An 18962-nucleotide genomic window follows, 5' to 3' on the forward strand; every position below is an offset into this window, starting at 1 on the left:
TCAGTGAGGACCACAACTTGATGTTTAGCTCCCTCCAAACAATGTCTCCACTCCTCAAATGCCCATTTCATGGCCAACAGTTCCCGATTCCCCACATCATAGTTACGTTCAGATGGAGAGAACTTTCGGGAAAAGAAAGCACAGGGATTCATTTTAGATGTTACAGGATCCTTTTGGGACAAAACAGCTCCTGCACCAATCTCAGAAGCATCCACCTCTACCTGGAACGGGAGTGAGACATCAGGTTGCCGCAAAACCGGGGCGGAGGTAAATCTTCGCTTCAGCTCCTGAAAGGAAGCAACAGCCTCCGGAGACCAATTCAACACATCAGCACCCTTCTTAGTCAGATCAGTCAATGGCTTGGCAACACTAGAAAATTTTGCTATAAATTTCCGATAAAAATTAGCAAAACCCAAAAACTTCTGGAGGGCCTTCAAAGAAGTGGGCTGTACCCAATCATAAATGGCCTGTACCTTGGCCGGGTCCATTTCAATAGTTGATGGAGACAAAATAAATCCCAAAAATGAAATCCTCTGTACTCCAAAAAGGCATTTCGATCCTTTGACATACAGGGAATTCTCCCTCAAGATCCGGAACACAGTCCGAATATGTCCCACATGAGAATCCCAATCCTTGGAGAAGATCAAAATATCATCCAGATAGATAATCAAAAATTTATCGACAAAGTCTCGGAAAATATCGTTCATGAAGCACTGGAAGACAGAAGTGGCATTAGTGAGCCCAAAAGGCATCACCAGGTACTCAAAATGTCCCTCCGGAGTATTAAACGCCGTCTTCCATTCATCCCCCTGCTTAATGCGGATAAGATTATACGCCCCCCTGAGGTCAAGCTTGGTAAACCAGCAAGCACCTCTAACTCTAGAGAATAGATCCGAAATCAGGGGTAACGGATACTGATATTTAATAGTAATTTTGTTGAGGGCACGATAATTAATACAAGGCCTTAAAGAACCATCCTTTTTGGCCACAAAAAAAAAAACGGCACCTAAGGGTGAAGAGGATGGTCTAATATGACCCTTCTCCAACGCCTCCTTAATATAGGATCGCATAGCCTCGTGCTCGGGTACAGATAAATTGAAGAGCCGACCCTTGGGAAATTTACACCCCGGGCTCAGTTCAATTGCACAGTCATAACTCCTATGAGGAGGCAAGGACGCAGACTCATTCTCACTAAATACATCATAAAAGTCCGCCAAATAGTTAGGAACATCATGCGACTGAGGAGAGGTGGAAAAAACCGGAGCCTCACTAAAGGCACACCGACAACCCCAACTCACCACAGACACAGATTTCCAATCCAAAACTGGATTATGAATTTGCAACCAGGGAAACCCCAGAACAACGGCATCATGCAGACCATGCAACACCAAAAATCTGCAATTTTCTTGATGGTCTGGGGCGACCCGCATTACCACCTGGGTCCAAAACTGAGGTTTATTTTTCACCAAAGGAGTAGCATCAATCCCCCTCAAAGGGATAGGCGTCTGCAGAGGTGTCATCAGAAATCCACAACGTTTAGCAAAATCCAAGTCCATTAGGTTTAGCGCTGCTCCCGAATCCACAAAAGCCTTGGCGGAAAATGTGGACAGGGAGCAGATCAGAGTAATTGCCAGAAGAAACTTAGGTTGAACACCACCAACAGAAAACGTGTGTGCAAAGCGTTTCTCTCGTTTAGGACAAACAGAAATAATATGCGAGGCATCTCCACAGAAAAAACACAGCTTATTATGCCTTCTGAACTCCTGACGTTGCGCCTTAGACAAAATTCTATCACATTGCATAGGTTCAGACGTCTGTTCAACCGGTGGCAACACCTCTCGTGCAATCCTGCGTTCACGTAAACGCCGATCAACCTGAATGGCTAATGACATAGAATCGTCCAGACCAGAGGGAACAGGAAATCCCACCATAGTATCTTTTACAGCTTCTGACAAACCCTTCCGAAAGAGAGCAGCCAAGGCATTATCATTCCAGGTTGTTAGGACCGCCCACTTTCGGAACTTTTGACAGTACAACTCTGCAGAATCTAGACCCTGGTTCAATGCCAACAGGGTCTTTTCAGCCTGATCAATAGCATTAGGTTCGTCATACAACAACCCCAAGGCTTGAAAGAATGCGTTCACATTAGTCAGAATAGGATCATCTGGTTTCAAAGAAAACGCCCAATCCTGGGGATCGCCACGCAGCAAAGAGATGACAATTTTAACCTGCTGCGCGGAGCTCCCTGACGAGTTTTTTGAAACTCAAAAATTTAGATCGATCCCCAAAAAATACATCAGGTGTAGGGATCTTTGGTTCAACAGCATGCGAACGAGCAAGGTAGGCGGAAATTCCCCGCACTTCCGCAGCGAGCTGCTCCACACGATCAGACAATTGCTTTATCTCCATTGAGAGAAAAAAAAAATTCCCCCTATGGCCTCAGAGATATAGATGAAAGAATATACACACTCTTTTTTTTTTTTTTTTTTTTTAAACACAATTCTTTCCTGCTAATGAGTACCCTAGGATCTGCGGTATGGCGGGTGATTCTGTTATGATTGAGTCACCGTAGGAGGCAAAAACAGAAATGCTAGCTAAGTCCAGAAAACCAGAGAGGTTGGCAGCTATCGGATTGCAGACCCCTGAACCTATCAACACAACTAGCAGTAGCCGTGGGGGGTTCCTACGATGCCCTAGACCCCTCGATCACAGCCGGAGGACTAAATAGCCTAAAGACAGAAAGGGAAATCTAAACTGCCCCAGAGCAGACCCCAAAGCAAAAGGCAGCCCCCCACATATAATGACAGTGAAGCAAGAAGAAAGAACACAACACAGACAGAAAGATAGACTGAGCAAAGACGGGGCCCAAGCTAACTAGATAGGAAAGGACAGGAAGGCTGCTGTCTGCAATGCGTGAAAAACCCTATGAAAGTAAGAGCCAACAGACTGACAGTGAAAAAGGCCCTGAAGACGCTAGGCTTCAAAAAGACTATGTCAGTACTCAGGAATATTCTGAAGACAGAGCAACCGGCAAAAGGAGATTCAGCTCACCCCAGCAGGGAATGGCAGAATCCAGAAAAGCAAGGCAAACAAAAACAAAACACAAATGCTAAAAGGCAAAGCAGAAAACTTAGCTTTAGAGGAGCAGGAATCAGACTGGTCTCCTAGAAGTCCACAGAGAAGTCACCCGCAGGGCAGAAGGGCGTCGGCAGCCTTATATCCAGTCCGTGACTCCACTCAGCCAGTCATCATCATTAGGCTCAGGTGCCTGATAATCAGGCTCATTACCTTCCTTTACCAGAATAGGGAGTTCACCAGACCTCAGTGACGAAGGGGAAAATGAACTCACAACAGCCAGGACCTTCCGGAAGCTTCCAGATCCCTGAGATGGACCAATCAGATCTGGAGAAGGACCTGTGCATGTGACTCCCGATCTCCAATGGGAGATCGTCTCATGAGCATGCTCAGTGGAGTGACAGAAGGACTTAGCCTCTGGAGCGGTTTGCTGCTGAGCAGCCTGCATTGCTATTGCTGTCCAAAAGGTGGCAGCAACAGCCAGACCCACAGAGCAGGTCTGGGCAGAGCGCCGGGAACGACAGGGCTGCTGAGCAAGCTCCTCTGCCGTCGATGGGGAATGGAAGACCGCAGAATGTGAGGCTCTGGATTCCTGCTGTGCCGCTGCAGGAACCTGAGGCCTAACATTACCCCCCCTCCTAGAGCCCCCTCCCCCCTGAGCCTTCCAATCCACCAAATAAAGTTTTTTGCCACGTACCACCCTGTGTCCCACAATGGCATTGACCTCAGACTCGTCCGAAGACAAGTCTGATGTCTCGGCAGATGACTCGGAAAACCGGGACATGTGAACAGGTTTGAGAAGGGACACATGGAAGGCGTCAGAGATGGCCAAGTGTGGTGGAAGAGCCAGATGATAGACCACCGAGCTGATCCGCTTGAGGATTTTGAAGGGACCAATGTGTCGCGGCGTGAACTTGGAGGACTCGACCCGCAGCCTGATATTTCGGGCAGAGAGCCACACTAAGTCGCCAGGGGCAAAAGATGGAGCAGGGCGCCGATGGGTGTCGGCGGGCGCCTTCATTCTCTCCTTAGAGGCTAGAATGGCATGCAGGGCGCAACCTAAACTGTCACGAACCTCCATTGCCCGTTCTGCCACCGGCAAGGGATAGCGTAACCCAGCTGGCCTCTGCTTAGAGGACCTGTTACGAGCACAAGAGGCATATGCCTGAATGTATTCTTTAGTGTCCCGAGCACTGTGCGGCCACCAATAAGACCTTGCCAGTAGTTCTGTGGTCCGCTTGTAGCCAAAGTGACCACCCACCCTGGATGCGTGTGCCCACGCGAGAACCTTAGGCGGAACAAAGGTCTTGCCAGGCGGCACTGACTCGAGGACAACCGGAGTCACGGTCCTCAGATTCTCAGTGGGGGGCGCGGAAAGATCCGCGGGCACCTCCACAGAGGCTACTTGGACGCTGCCCCCCATGCACCATCCCACACAGCCCTTGCTCCATCCCAGTATTCTCCACGAGGACCACTCTATATGAGGGGAATGGCAACGGAGCCAGGGAACCCCGAGGAGCACCTGGTCGATGCCCTCTGGCATAATGAGCAGAGACAGCATCTCATGATGAGATGGTGGAATTGAGAGCCTAAGGGGTGCTGTCTGGTGGGAAATCTGGGATGATAAGGTCGAACCGTTGACCACCCTGATGGGTACGGGGTGAGGAAGTGGCACCAACGGGATAGCGTGCTGTTGGGCGAAGGCCGAGGACATAAAGTTCCCTTCTGCCCCGAAGTCCACCGTGACCTCTACCTCCCAGGAGGAAGCACCGCTATCTAACGTCCCTCGGAATGCCGGTTTGGGGGAGAAGGTCTCCATAGAAAACAGACCCCCACCCATTACCACTGGACCGACCGTTTTTTCGACCGCTGCGTTCACCTGTTAGCCAGGTGACCAGACTGTCGACACTGGTAACAGCATGTGGAGCTTTGTGCCGGACGCGGCTTGGGACCGACGCGGGACACCTCCATGGGCTCAGGAGGTAAACTTTCCAGCTCGGGAGGTTCACCTAGCCTTAGGCCTCTCCTTCACTAATCCTCAAATTAAAATTTATAAATTCTCACACGGCCCTTCACAATGTGTTAGGGCACGAGAAAACAACTACGGTAAGTTATTACCGAGCTACTAATGGACCTTCACCCCCCCTTTTTTCCTTACTTTCCATCCACCCTTGTCCCTCTCTATTCCCACCCCCCACTCTTTTTCACCCATTGTTTGTCGAATGTTAGTTCTGCAGTTCCATGTATTTTCCCTCTTCAAGGTTTCTAGTTATTCCAGAACTGTTACAAATTGGAATTACTGATATACTGCTCACACTTGTCTAAAAAAAAAGAAAACTAAGAATCTTTCATTTTTTTGTAGCTATGACCAGTGTTTCTTACATATTGTTGGTGATTTGCTTTACAAGATGTTGTCATATATTTCTTGATTCTTAATAAACAAAACATTGAAAAAGAAATATATTAATTTACGGTAAAACAACTGGACCAATTTGTCCCAAATTTGCCACATAAGTAAATCAGGCACTTTGGAACATTTTTACATCGGTTTTGTGCTGTGTAAAACCTACCATTCTCTAGCTATTAGCAAAAAAAAAGACAGAATAAAACACAAATATCAGTATCAGATAAAGTTTTTAACCGCACACAAACAACAGACAGGAAAACCAAATACACCTGTGAGAAGTGTGACCAGAGTCGCCATCTAATCTCTGTGAATTAGCTGATGTCTCAGTAGCCCAGATTTCTGTTCAAAGCATTTTGAGCATGCCGAGCACGTATATGGCTTCTCTCCAGTGTGTGTTCTCGTGTGTCGTACTAAATCAGATTTCTGGGTAAAGTTTTTCCCACATTTGAGACAAGTAAAGGGGTTCTCTACATTGTGTATTCTCAGATGTCTTACAAGTACTTTTTTTTGCAAAAAATGTTTGCCACACTCAAGACACGGGAAGGTTTTTTTCTTCATGATGTGGGATTCTTGATGATCAATAAAGTTGTCCTTTGTCATAAAGCACTTTCCACAATCGGTACAGGTAAACTGCTTTTTGCCACTGTGAATTGTCTGGTGTCGGATGAGTTTCGATGCGTATGGAAACATTTTGGGGCACTCTGTGCACGGATATCGGTCCTGGCTTATGTGAAGTTTCCGGTGTGCCGTAAGATAATCTTTTCCCTTAAATCTTTTATCCCACTCGGGACAAGAGAACAGTCTATCACTCTTAGGATTGCCTTGTTGCAAACTTAGAATCAGATTTTCCTTAGGAAGGTTTTGCTGACTTTGCATAGGATGAGAAGTAAGACATGGGAAATCTTTTGGTGGTCCAGCTAAACCTCTCGGCTCCATACAATCAGATAGGATTTCCGTTCTGTACTGATGTCTATCTAAGGCAAAAAGATCTGAAGAATTCTTGGTGCTGTCATATTCTTTATTTAAGTTTTGAAATGAGTTATTGCCTTCAGGAAGAATGCCATTTTTAAATTCTTTACCTGAAAAATAAAAAATCCTGTATTACAATGTAATTCAATAGTATCATGGCACGAGGGCTCATTAACACTTATGTACTATGAATCTGCATTAATTCTAGATTTTCAGTGAAAACCTTTTTTTTTATAAACCTTTGCTAGTATGTTTTTATTTATAATTCCATGTTTTAAACGGCATTTTGTAAGTGCTTGGCATTTTTTCAAGTGTAGCACAGGTACAATTTCAATTAATTACATTAAAAAAATACATATTTTGTGTTTGCATAGTTCACAAGTACATAATTATGATTTTTAGCATCCATATTTCAGCAACTTTACAAAAAGTATAAAAATACTAATTCAACAAAATACAAAACTAACAATTACAGATGAAACATGAGAAATTAGAAACACAATTTAAAAAGAAATGGGAAAAAACTGCATTGTACATTATTTTTTAACCTGTATTTTTTTTATAGACAAGTGTGTGTAACGTCTCCCATTTCTCAAGAAATGAGTCAGTGTCTCCAGATCTTGTGAGTGAAGGTCCCACATAATACAATTTATCATCCATACTAATTATACCATCTTTATGCATCATTTAATAAATCATGGCCTTGATATTCTTTGATACAGTTAATAATAGCAATTCTGAGATTGATCCACTGATCCTCCTCTATCACTGATCAGACAGCTATTGGAGTATCCACCCCAGAATGGCAGTGCGCTCCACAGATAGAAGGTGTCTTGCGTTCCACTGAACTGACTACTCCATTATTACGTGTGTCACCGGAAGTGATGTACTTCCAGTCCAATATGGCAAGTTTAGGTTCCAGAGGGAACGCATGCCGTTTGATCAAATGGACCGCATGTTCTATTACGCGCATCTTGTGTCACCAGAAGTGACGTACTTGCAGTCCAGAGGGAGCGCACGCTGTCTTTTCCTATGGAACGCATGCTATATTACATGCCATACTTATTTCTAAATGTTTAACATTTAATTATTTTACACCCGAATCATCATGGAGGATCTTGATAATTTTATTGAATCACGGGAACCTAATTCTTATTGGACATTTGCTATTGTTGACAACCTGTTCCTCACTTAATTTTTTAATCCGATATCACAATAATCCAGTGACTGCGCTTGGCTTCCCATATTAGTAAGCTGCACATTAATTATCTCTATTGCAGACTAAAATTATATACTGATATATGTACTGTTCTTCTATTTGTGCTTTTTAAGTGTTAAGTATGTTGTTACTTTTTTACTATATTTAGAATAATTGACATAGTTTAATAACTGTATACCATTGCTGTTTTTCCCTTTTCACAATCAATTTTATCCTAAGATTAGGCCATCAATATTTAAAGTACCAGACAACCCCTTTAACAGTTATTATTGGATGGATAATCGTTTTCAGGCTAGGTTTATAGGGTGTAGAAAATAAGAATATGTTCTTGACTGTACACAAATCTCTTGCTTACCTAAGCAAATAGCAATTATTTTCCCTATATTACATGGCTGAACACTTTCGGCAAAAGTCTTTTCTACTCCATCTTCACTCTAAAGAAGCCAAACATTACATAAATGAATAAATAAATTAGGATTAACGGTAAAGAGTACCTATCACCAGTCTAGGCTACCCTTTTATTTAAAGAAACTCTCCTATCAAAGTTTTATCCTCCTATCAGTTTTGGGCCCGCTTCTTTTTAACATATTTATTAATGACCTTGTAGGGGGCATAGAGAGTAGAATTTCAATATTTGCAGATGACACTAAACTCTGCAGGGTAATCAATACAGAGGAGGACAATTTTATATTACAGGAGGATTTATGTAAACTAGAAGCTTGGGCTGATAAATGGCAAATGAGCTTTAATGGGGATAAATGTAAGGTCATGCACTTGGGTAGAACGAACAAGATGTATAATTATGTGCTTAATTGTAAAACACTGGGCAAAACAGTCACTGAAAAAGACCTGGGTGTATGGGTGGACGACAAACTCACATTTAGCGGCCAGTGTCAGGCAGCTGCTGCAAAGGCAAATAAAATAATGGGATGCATTAAAAGAGGCATAGATGCTCATGAGGAGAACATAATTTTACCTCTATATAAGTCACAAGTGCGACCACACTTAGAATACTGTGTACAGTTCTGGTCTCCGGTGTATAAGAAAGACATAGCTGAACTGGAGCGGGTGCAGAGAAGAGCGACCAAGGTTATTAGGGAACTAGGGGGTCTGCAATACCATGACAGGTTATTACATTTGGGGTTATTTAGTTTGGAGAATCGAAGGCTTAGGGGTGATCTTATTACAATGTATAAATATATGCGGGGACAATACCAAGAGCTTTCTAATGATCTTTTTACTCTTAGACCTGTGACGGGGACAAGGGGGCATCCTCTACGTCTGGAGGAAAGAAGGATTAAGCATACTCACAGACACGGATTCTTTACTGTAAGAGCAGTGAGACTATGGAACTCTCTGCCATATGATGTTGTAATGAGTGATTCCCTACTAAAATTTAAGAAGGGACTGGATGCCTTTCTTGAAAAGTATAATATTACAGGGTATATACACTAGTTTCCTTAATATTGCGTTGATCCAGGGAGCTAGTCTGATTGCCGTATGTGGAGTCGAGAAGGAATTTTTTTCCCCAATGTGAAGCTTACTGTTTGCCACATGGGTTTTTTTTTGCCTTCCTCTGGATCAACATGTTAGGGCAAGTTATGATAGGATATGGGTTGAACTAGATGGACTTAAAGTCTCCATTCAACCTTAATAACTATGTTACTATGTTACTATGTTAATATATTGCAGTTATCATATAATATATACCACTGTGCACTTACAATTGCTCATTTTGCCTGTCTACCCAGAATTCTCTTTATTCTGCTTTATGTCGAAACAGGAAGTCTCTTGTCCCTGCAAAAATCATTCCCCTCTTTATCTCCTGACCCAGCTGCTCCCTCTTCCTGCCAGGAATTTTAGCAGTGACTTTTGACTCATGCAGGGAAAACTGACCTCCTGTTTCTGTACAGAGCTTAGAAGGATTCAGCTAGTCAGTTATTAATCACGTGATGTTATAGACCTAATGGAAAACAAAAGAATTATTTGGGTAGAAAGGTAAAATGAGCGACTGTATGTACACAGTGTTGTCTAAAATGTTGATTGCAATATATTAAGAGGATAAACATTTTGATTGGAGGAGGAGTGCTTCTTTAAATAAAAAGGGCATCCAGAAACTGATAAATTTTCTATATATAACTTCTCAAAAGTGTCCAGAAGTGTCCATAATTTCCCTAAAAGAGGTTTAACTTTCCAGCAAATGTCAGGACCAAACTTACCAGTTGTGGGATCTGGTCATGCATAGTGGAACCCACAAACCTGTGCACACCTCCACCTTTGCTATGAAAGTTTGAGAGTGTTATAAGATTTTGTGCTTTGCCCTAACCTACCACATCCTTTAGGTTGTAACATAGTAAAGGATTTGGCAGCGTTGGGTTGGTGCAAAGAGCAAGATCTTGCTTTTTCACAGCGAGAAGCGGCCATGTTGGGGTATGGGATCTGTTCTGCATTCTCGGATTCCAAAACCTGGAAGTTTGGCCCTGACTTTTGCTAGAACGTTGACTTCTGTAGGGGGCATTAGTGACACTTCTGGAAACTTTTGGAGTGCCATGTGTCTTTTCGTGTTGGCCGTCAATGTTCATTGGTGTTTTGCCTTTAGCAAAATGTTTTTTGTTTTTTATTGTTTACACTCACACATAAGCATCTCCAATTCATTTTACCCTTTCACCATAAAACGTTCATTACCAATCCCATGGATAGGCCATTAATATTATGTCACTTATAAACCCTTTAATAAAATCACCTTTACCACAAAAGTCATAATGTCAAATTCACAGCTTGGCAGAACTTACCTTGTAAACATGAAAGCTATTGAGATGTTCCTGTTTTGCAACCTGTGTATAGGGACATGGTTTACTCTCTGATAAACTTCTTTTGTTGGACTTTTCTACAAGATACAAATGCAGTGAGTTAAGGCCCCTTTACATTTAGCGATGCACCAGCGATCCCGACAACGATACGACCCAGTCAGGATCGCTGGTGCATCGCTAAATGGTCGCTTGTGAGCTGCCACACAGGCAGATCTCACAGTGATGCAGCAGCGATACAGCGGTCTTTACTTACCTGTCAGACGCGGCCATCCTGACGTCCTCCCGCCCGTGTCCACGCGTCGCTCGTCGGCGCCAGCAGGAAGCGCCCGACGAGAAATGGAGCTGTGCGATCAACAACAGACAGCAGGGGAGCCGGTCGGAGGTAAGTATCACACATAGCGATATCGCTGCTGCGTCACCAAATAGGTAATGCTTTAGCGATATTGCTAGCGATATCGCTATGTGTAAAACCCCCTTTAATCTTAGGGTTATGTGCTAATCATATAACCTAGTGGATGCTTGGGAGTGTTTTCACATGACCTGAACGGTTCCTTCCTTTTGCCATGTGGCCACTTACCATGATTTTGGGCTTGGGTCTTGTACAGGTGAAACAAATTGTAAGTAATTTGTTTCAATGGTAGAAGTCATATGGCTATGAAAGATCATTAAAAAGATGGTGCACATGCGACAGAAGACTTTTTCTTGCCTAGTGACATGAGGGTCTGGGTCTTCTCCATGATGACGTCCTCGTAGAGATCCTTGTGTCCTTCTATGTACTCCCACTCCTCCATGGAGAAATACACACTGACGTCCTGACACCTTATAGCAACCTGAGAGACAATGATAAATTATCCAAACACATTATTCCTTGTGTTATCATGTAATGACCCAGTATTCCCACCAGCGCTCACCTCTCCAGTCAGCAGATGGATGATCTTTTTAGTGAGGTCCATGATCTTTTGCTCATTTTCTGTGTCAAGTTCCATGGTTGGTTTATTTGACTCATGTTGGCCGTCGATGGGCTCCTCAGACTTCTTCATTGGTCCATAATCCTAATACGACAGACAATGCTAAATATAATAGATTCTTGCTCTTGTACATTTCCAATTTCTGTTTATAAATTAAGTGCTACTGTGTGACATGCATGAATTGTCAGAATCCCTTACCTGTCCAGTTCGCAAGTAGATAATCTCCAGGGTAAGATGTAATAGCCGCTCAGTCATGTCACCTTGGTGCGTGTTCATCATGCATGACCTATGACCTGTTGCAAAAACATAAGCATAAAGTAACTGGGCAGCAAGGTGGCTCAGTGGTTAGCACTGCAGCCTGGCAGCACTGGGGTCCTGGGTTCAAACATCTGTAAGGAATTTGTATGTTCTCCCCGTGTTTATGTGGGTTTCCTCCGGGTTCTCGGGCTTCCTCCCACACTCCAAGACATACTGATAGATTGTGAGTGGGGCCAGCGATGATAATGCGTGTAAAGCGCTGTGGAATATCATGGCAATATATAAGCGTAATAATAACTGTAGATATACTATACAGTCTTGGGTAGTCTGTAATAGTTCACCATCATGTTAAATTAAAAAAAAATCAGCACTACTCACCAGTTCTCCTCTCTTATACAGGTAGATGGTGCTCAGCATCATATAAAGCAAAACACAGTCCAGAAAATAGTATCCTTAAAAGTAAAATTTGATGCAGCGCTCACCCATATAGGCCAATTCAATCTGTATTCTATATCCCTCATCCCAGTCTACCACTGTTTAATGCTTCTGTTCTTGGGTCGCCCTCGCACACCCAGGGCAGCGGGGTACTCGGTACCGGGCCGGTGTCAGGCGGGAATGTGTCACAGCAGCGGTGACCCGCTCTGTGGCCCTGGGCGCCCAATATCAGATGCCTTTATGCATCTGTACTTGTTCCTGCCTTGCTGTTGTAATGCTCTGAATTTCCCCATGGTGGGACGATTAAAGGATTATCTTATCTTTTCTTATCTTATCAATGGCGGTGATGTAGCTAATGGTAGAATAGTTCGTGACGCCACCCGTGGTGTTTGGCAAGGTGTTGAGCCAACGCTGCATGCAGATCCGCTGGGACTGATGGTGTGGTGCAGCAGAGATGGTATAGCTCCCCACAGGTGGAGCTGTAGCCCCAGGGCAGTGTAGGTGCAATGGATGAGGAGAGGCGCAGAATGGTATGGATGCTGATACTCAGGTGTAACGGTGCGGGAATAACTGGAGGACACCAGAGTATGTGGTTCCAAAGCTTTACTCACTGTTTGCAGTTCACACACATGCCTGCCTCCGTACTGTGTTCTCCAGGTCAGGGCTCCAGCCAACCTCCAGGCAGGATAGGATTCTCCCTTCCACACTCCGCCAACATGTACCTTACTGAACGACTCCTCCAATGCGCCTTTAGGTGCGAAGCACTCCAGTACTTAGTTACCCTGGAATGCCTCTCTCTAGGTTTTCCTAGTCTTTACTTGTATGACAGACAGCTGTAGCCTGCTTCGGGGACTCCTCACTGCATCCCGGCTCTCTATTCAGTTGCTGTTGTGTCCCAAGTCTATGATGGGAGCAAGGCGTTAGTGGCTCACTACTCCTCCGGTGTCTGTTGCCAGACATAAAGATCCAATCAACCTCGGGGACCGGGCCCCGGTCTTTGCGCTCTCTGGACTGGAAGGGTTCTCTATCTTTCTTCAACCAGCTTCCCACCGTCCTTCTATTCTCCTTCGTTCCGATCTGTTCTCTCTCTCTTATGGAAGGTTAGGTTATCAATCTTATCAGTCTCTTTCTCTGGTCTTTCTCGTGCCAGCAGCCCAGATCACTGGGACCTGCTGCAGCACGTCCCTCAGACACCCATTTTCTCTCTTCTCTCTCCTCTAACCCACTGCTCTGCCCCCTAACTTTCACTCTTCCCACTCTTTTATATCATCTCACTCCACCAGCCTCCCAGCACATCTCGTGTTACAAAGCAGGGTTCCACGAGGGGTGCTCTGCTAACCCCCAGCCTGAAGCTGTTAGGTGGCCCCACTGAACTATCCTGTGTGTGGAATGCAGGTGTGGAGCGTGGTCAGGAGCTCGCACCTTACCTGGATGGTGGGGCACTACACCTTAGGAGAAGGTGCAGTACCTCTGTGGCGACTGAAGCCTCAGGGGCGCCACATTCTCACTTGACATTACTTGGAAGAAGATGTGTTACATTAGAGGTATACTTTTTTTGGTAGCATTTTTAGTCATTTTCTGAGCAGCTTTTTTCCACCAATTTTTTTTTTCAGCATTCTTTTTACTGAGATTTTTCAGTTGTTTTTTTTTTTAAATGAATTTAACAATGAAAAAAATCCTGATAAAACGCTCAAAAAGACGCGTGGGTATCTTATGGGTGTCCTTTTAACTTTCCCAGTAACTTTTATTGTCTATGCCTGAAGAATGTACATTTCACTTCTTTTAAACACTTGGTGTATTAGAAAGCCTGAACAAATGATCAGCAAATCTTTTTCCCATACAAGTTAATAGGACCATTATTTTGAGCATTTGAGCTTTTCCTGCCATTGTTTTCAGTGAACCCAATGATAAAATGGCAGAAAATGACATTGTACACATACCCTAACTTAAGAGAGTACTTTGGCTGTCACTAATGGGCAGGGCCAGGTTTAGACAAAGTGGGGTCCTGGGCAAAAGTTTAAAGTGAGGCCCAAAATACTCACATATTGCACATCACACAGAAACATTTCAGTTGTATTTACATGCGCTGAGTTCAGGCCGCTAAACGAGCGTGATCGACAATATTGAAATTGTTCGACGTTTGTTTCCCGGCCTCTTTACTTCAGCTGAGGAAGAATGATGAAGACAGATAGTCCATGACACAGTATAATGCAGGTCTCATATAGTAAATATAGTATAATGCACTGACCATGGTTCTTGATAGAGTATAATGTAGCCTCCCTCATAGAAAATACTGCAGCCCCCTATAGCGTATACTACAGACCCCCTCATAGGGTATACTGAAGCCCCCTCAGAGTATAATTCATCCCCACACACAGTATAGTGTAGCCCCCTCGTAGAGCATAATGCAGCCTCCTGAGAGTATAATGCAGTCCCCCATGTACACAGTATAGTGCAATTGCCCCACCCACAGTTTAATGCAGCGCTCCCACACAAAGCATAGTGCAACCCCACACACACAGTATAGTGCATTCACCCCAAACACAGTATAATGCAGCCCTCCCACACAGTATAGGGCAGCACCCCCCACACAATATAGTGCAGCCCCCAAACAGTATTTTGCAGCCTCCCCCATGCACAGTATAGTGCAGCCACCCATATACAGTATAGTGCAGCCTACTCCATACGCAGTATAGTGCAGTCCCTAACATGCAGTATAATGCAGCTTCACCCCATACACAGTGTAGTGCAGTCCCCCCACATGCAATATAACGCAGCCTCCCCACATACACTGTATAGTGCTACCCTCCACACCACACACACAATACTTACCTCTCCTCCTTATTCCCCTAGTTCTGGCTTCTGCAGAGCTTCTCATCAGCTCCACATCTGGCACACGCTGAGTCAGAGGCAGAGGTGCAGTGATGGGAACGTCATCTGACTCTCTCCTCCATAACTAATTTCAACTGTATCGGCATCTGTGGTCCCAATAAAGTTGAATGCGCAATGCGGCGGGAGGCATGGCGCCTGGACCCTCTTTCTCATGGGTTCCATAGCAGCTGCATGGTGTGCTGCTTATTAGTGGCACGCCACTGGCTGGGGGCCCCTGGAGGAGCATGGGCCCTAGGAAGCTGCCTGGTCTGCCTGCCGCTAATGAAGGCCCAGCTAATGGGGATAATATAGTGGTCACTGACAGTTTTTGGGGACACTGTGGCTTTAATTGTTCAGAGGCAGTGTCAGTGTGCATGAGAGCCCTGCTGTTTAGAATTACATCCCTATTGCCATTGTGGTAGGTCGTCTCACTCGGCTTCTTAAAGAGGTAGACACAGGAACCGTTTCTATTTAAGGTCAATTTAAAGTCCACCTGGTTTATTGCACTCTTCATAAACCACATCACCAGAAAACATAAATACAGCCTTTATGTAGGTAAAACATAAAGTATCAAGTCCATACAATAGTGCTGGTTAGCCCTCTTGTCTTAGATTTCAGCTTCCATGTCATTTAGAAAAGGACATTCAATCCAGGAGACCTGCAATTTCCATACGTCCAGCTTTCCTTAACACCAAAGCACATCTCCAGAGCTTGCACGTCCAAACCCACCCACACTCAAATGCTCTAGAAAGTTGGGTATTTATACTCTGTACTCCTCCCACTCTATAGCTGTTCAACCGGCCTAGTACTAAACATGGCTGATTAACCCCTCTCATCACTTAGTGTGCTGGATAACAATAAAAGATGTAATTTACCTCTCATAGGAAGAAGTAACACAAAATACCATTATGCTATAATTTCCCGTCAACCACCGTTACATTGTATCTTCTATGCCCCATTTGTTAAACCCAATCAACCTGACACCCCAATGAAACCATGCCACCCTATTCAACCCTATTGTTCTCTGCTATCGCCTATCACCTTATGTCACCCATCCCGTACTCAGTACTGTGCAAGGAACAGGAGATTCTTCCAGTTCTAGGCAGAAGGATGATCCTTAGTACAGTTGCTTTACAAAGGATATTTGCTGCAAGCTGAAACTACAAGTCCCAGATGTCATCCTTTTCTATTACTACCCACTACACACATTGAACATTCCCTGTAGCTATAACAGCCAGTATTGCTAAAGTCAGCGTGACTCAATATTACTACAAGTTACAAGTCTGACCAGGAGCACTACAATCTTGCTCCTATACGTGCCAGCTCACCCAGAGGGACAGATAAGGGGCATTGGCGGGGCATTCCCAGCATACGGAGGGAATTTCAGTTTAGTTAGTGAGACAGACCCATCACCATACTCACCTTTGGAAATAAGCCTTAGCCTAATCCTGGTGGGAGTTATCAGCATGGTGGGACATGGTCAGCCTAGCACAGAGCACAGCAGTCCTTCCTCCTGATCCGTGTCAGAATCCCAGCACAGTCTGGAACAATGTATCCACTTGCATACATCCGGGAGGACACAGTACTTCCCAGTCCTCAGCATCTCTGTCAGCAGATAGCAGAGGTTGGGAATGAGGTTTTTCATAGGAGGGTTTCCAGCTTGGGAGTCTCAGTCCTTCTTCTCCCCCTTTGTCTAACAGGATGTGGCGGAGAGAATGCTACAATATTCCAAATATTAATGTGGAGCCTAAATATTATTATATGGAACATTAATTTCCTATAAATGATAGACTTTTTTTTTACAAATTTTAACTACTAAAATAATAAAACTGAGTAAGTTTGGTATCGCCATAATCGTAGCGACCTAGAGAATCATGTTGCCAGGTTAAATTTTCAGACACAATTGATACCGTAAAACACATAAAAGGATGGTAAAATTGTAGTTTTTTTTCATCATTTCTCTTCACACAGATTTTTTCTCTCTGTTTTCAGTACTTTATATGGTAACGTTAAAGTTGTCATTCAAAACTGCATCTTGTCCTACAAAAATGAGTCCTTATATGGATCTGTTGACTGAAAAATCATAAAAATTGTAGCAGTATGAAAAAAGGAACATAAAAAGAAAATGATAAAAATGAAAATTGCGTCTTTAACCCATTCCTGACATCCGCCATACATGGATGTCACAGCAACCGAGGAGTTCCCACAAAGCACCATACATCGCAATGTTGGAACCAGTTTAGAAGCAGAATGGGCACCAACAGCAATAATTATCATCTATATATTGCAGCTGAAACTCTGCTACCTGGTACCAAGATCTCATCAAACAAAAAATAAACCATCACATAGATCTTACAGCAGAAAAATAAAAAGGTATAGTTCTCAGAATATGGCGATGGAAAAAACAAATACATTTTTGAAAAAAAAAAGTGTTCTTGGTGTACAAAAATAGCAAAATGTATGAATACTGTATAACCCTGGTGTCGCTATAATCGAACAGTCCCACAAAATAACGTAGATTTATCACTTTTCTTGCACAGTGAACAACATAAAACTCCATAAAAAGTTAAAGACAATTCCTGAAATGCTGTTTTTGTTCATTTTGTCTACCAAAAATAAAAATAAAAAAAAGCAATAAAAAATGTTATCTAACCCAAAATGGCACAAATAAAATCTTCAACTCATCCTGCAAAAAACAAGCCCTTAGTCAGATTTGTTGTATGTCAATGGAAAATTTAGGTTTTCTATGCTACCAGTAGCTCAAGGGGGCTGGTAGAGCGACATGGATCCCAAAAACCAATTGACGAAAACCACGCTCCCTAAGCTAAATGGTTGCCCCTTTTAAGTCCTGCAGTATTCCCATAGAACATAGACTTGTAGAACACTGCTGCAGAGGGGAGAACACACTTAAAGGGGTTTTCCAGGACTTAAAGGAGTTGTCCACTACAACAACCTCTTCTTAGATACTATGTTCATTCCACAATGAGTCTTGCAGCCAATCAGCGGCTGATACTCCGCTGCTGTGCTCTCACTCCCTTCGGACAAATCTTGGACAAACGGAGGAAGCGGGAGCACAGTAACCCATTATCAATGACTAACTGGCTGCCAATGATTAACCCTAATCAGCTGAACACTGGTTCGGCAGCAGAACCAGTAATGCACGGGCAGAACACAGCAGCCGTACACTGCTTAGTGACTGCAAGCAAGTACTGCACTTTATCTAAGAATGAACTGCAGTGCTCGGTTGCAGCCACCATAAAACGTACAGGGTTGTTACAGTACATCGCTTAGTTCAGGCTGCTGTCCGAGACAAGCTCAGCTGATCAGTGGGGGTGTTGAACCTCTATGATTTTATATTGGGATAGGTAATCAATTCATAAGTCCAGAACAAACCGTTTAACAATTTATGGGACACGTGTCAACTGAGTGCTACAGTATGTAATGAGCACTAAAATGGTATATTTTCAATTTTTACTCACACCTGGACATTAACACTTTCTCTAACGCTCATTTTCAATTTTTACTCACACCTGGACATTAACACTTTCTCTAACGCTCTTCAACTGCTCTCCATCATAACCTCACTCCACAGCCCAGACACAGCCACAGTTTTCTACAGCGCCAAACTTTCATTTAATATTAATTTGGTTGTCCCTCTCATGCACAGCAGAATGTGACGAATCAATATACAACCCTTGCACACCATGCTCATAGAAAAAAGCTGCTGCATGTATCCAGGGTTGCAGAGCGGCACTGGAAGAAAATAAGCTAATAGGTAGACTTAATCACATTCAAACAAGCAATTTTTTCTTCCAAATCTGTCCTCACGTCTGCTAAACAGGACTACTTCAATACTCTCATATATTCAGCACACAAGACTTTACAAGTCTTCCTTATTTGCCTCCGTTCTTCACCCAATTGCATTCAAGATTTTTCCAGAGCAACACTCC

At 43.7% G+C, this 18962-nt stretch overlaps 1 protein-coding gene across 1 annotated transcript; it reads right to left on the reverse strand.

Annotated features, from left to right (window-relative positions):
* Window positions 1-5692: 5692 nt before the first annotated feature.
* LOC141076084 (uncharacterized) lies at window positions 5693-11724 on the reverse strand. Its single transcript, XM_073563330.1, has 8 exons — window positions 11647-11724; window positions 11392-11532; window positions 11300-11310; window positions 11058-11132; window positions 10734-10822; window positions 10463-10557; window positions 8026-8104; window positions 5693-6561 (listed from the first exon to the last, which is right to left on the reverse strand). The coding sequence occupies exons 1-8, from the start codon at window positions 11722-11724 to the stop codon at window positions 5780-5782; spliced, it is 1350 nt and encodes a 449-aa protein (XP_073419431.1). The 3' UTR covers window positions 5693-5779.
* Between the last annotated feature and the right edge of the window lie 7238 nt (window positions 11725-18962).

The sequence above is a fragment of the Dendrobates tinctorius genome, unplaced genomic scaffold (assembly GCF_039654945.1).
Source record: "Dendrobates tinctorius isolate UK_male_01 unplaced genomic scaffold, ASM3965494v1 ptg000387l, whole genome shotgun sequence".
Classification (NCBI taxonomy): domain Eukaryota; kingdom Metazoa; phylum Chordata; class Amphibia; order Anura; family Dendrobatidae; genus Dendrobates; species Dendrobates tinctorius.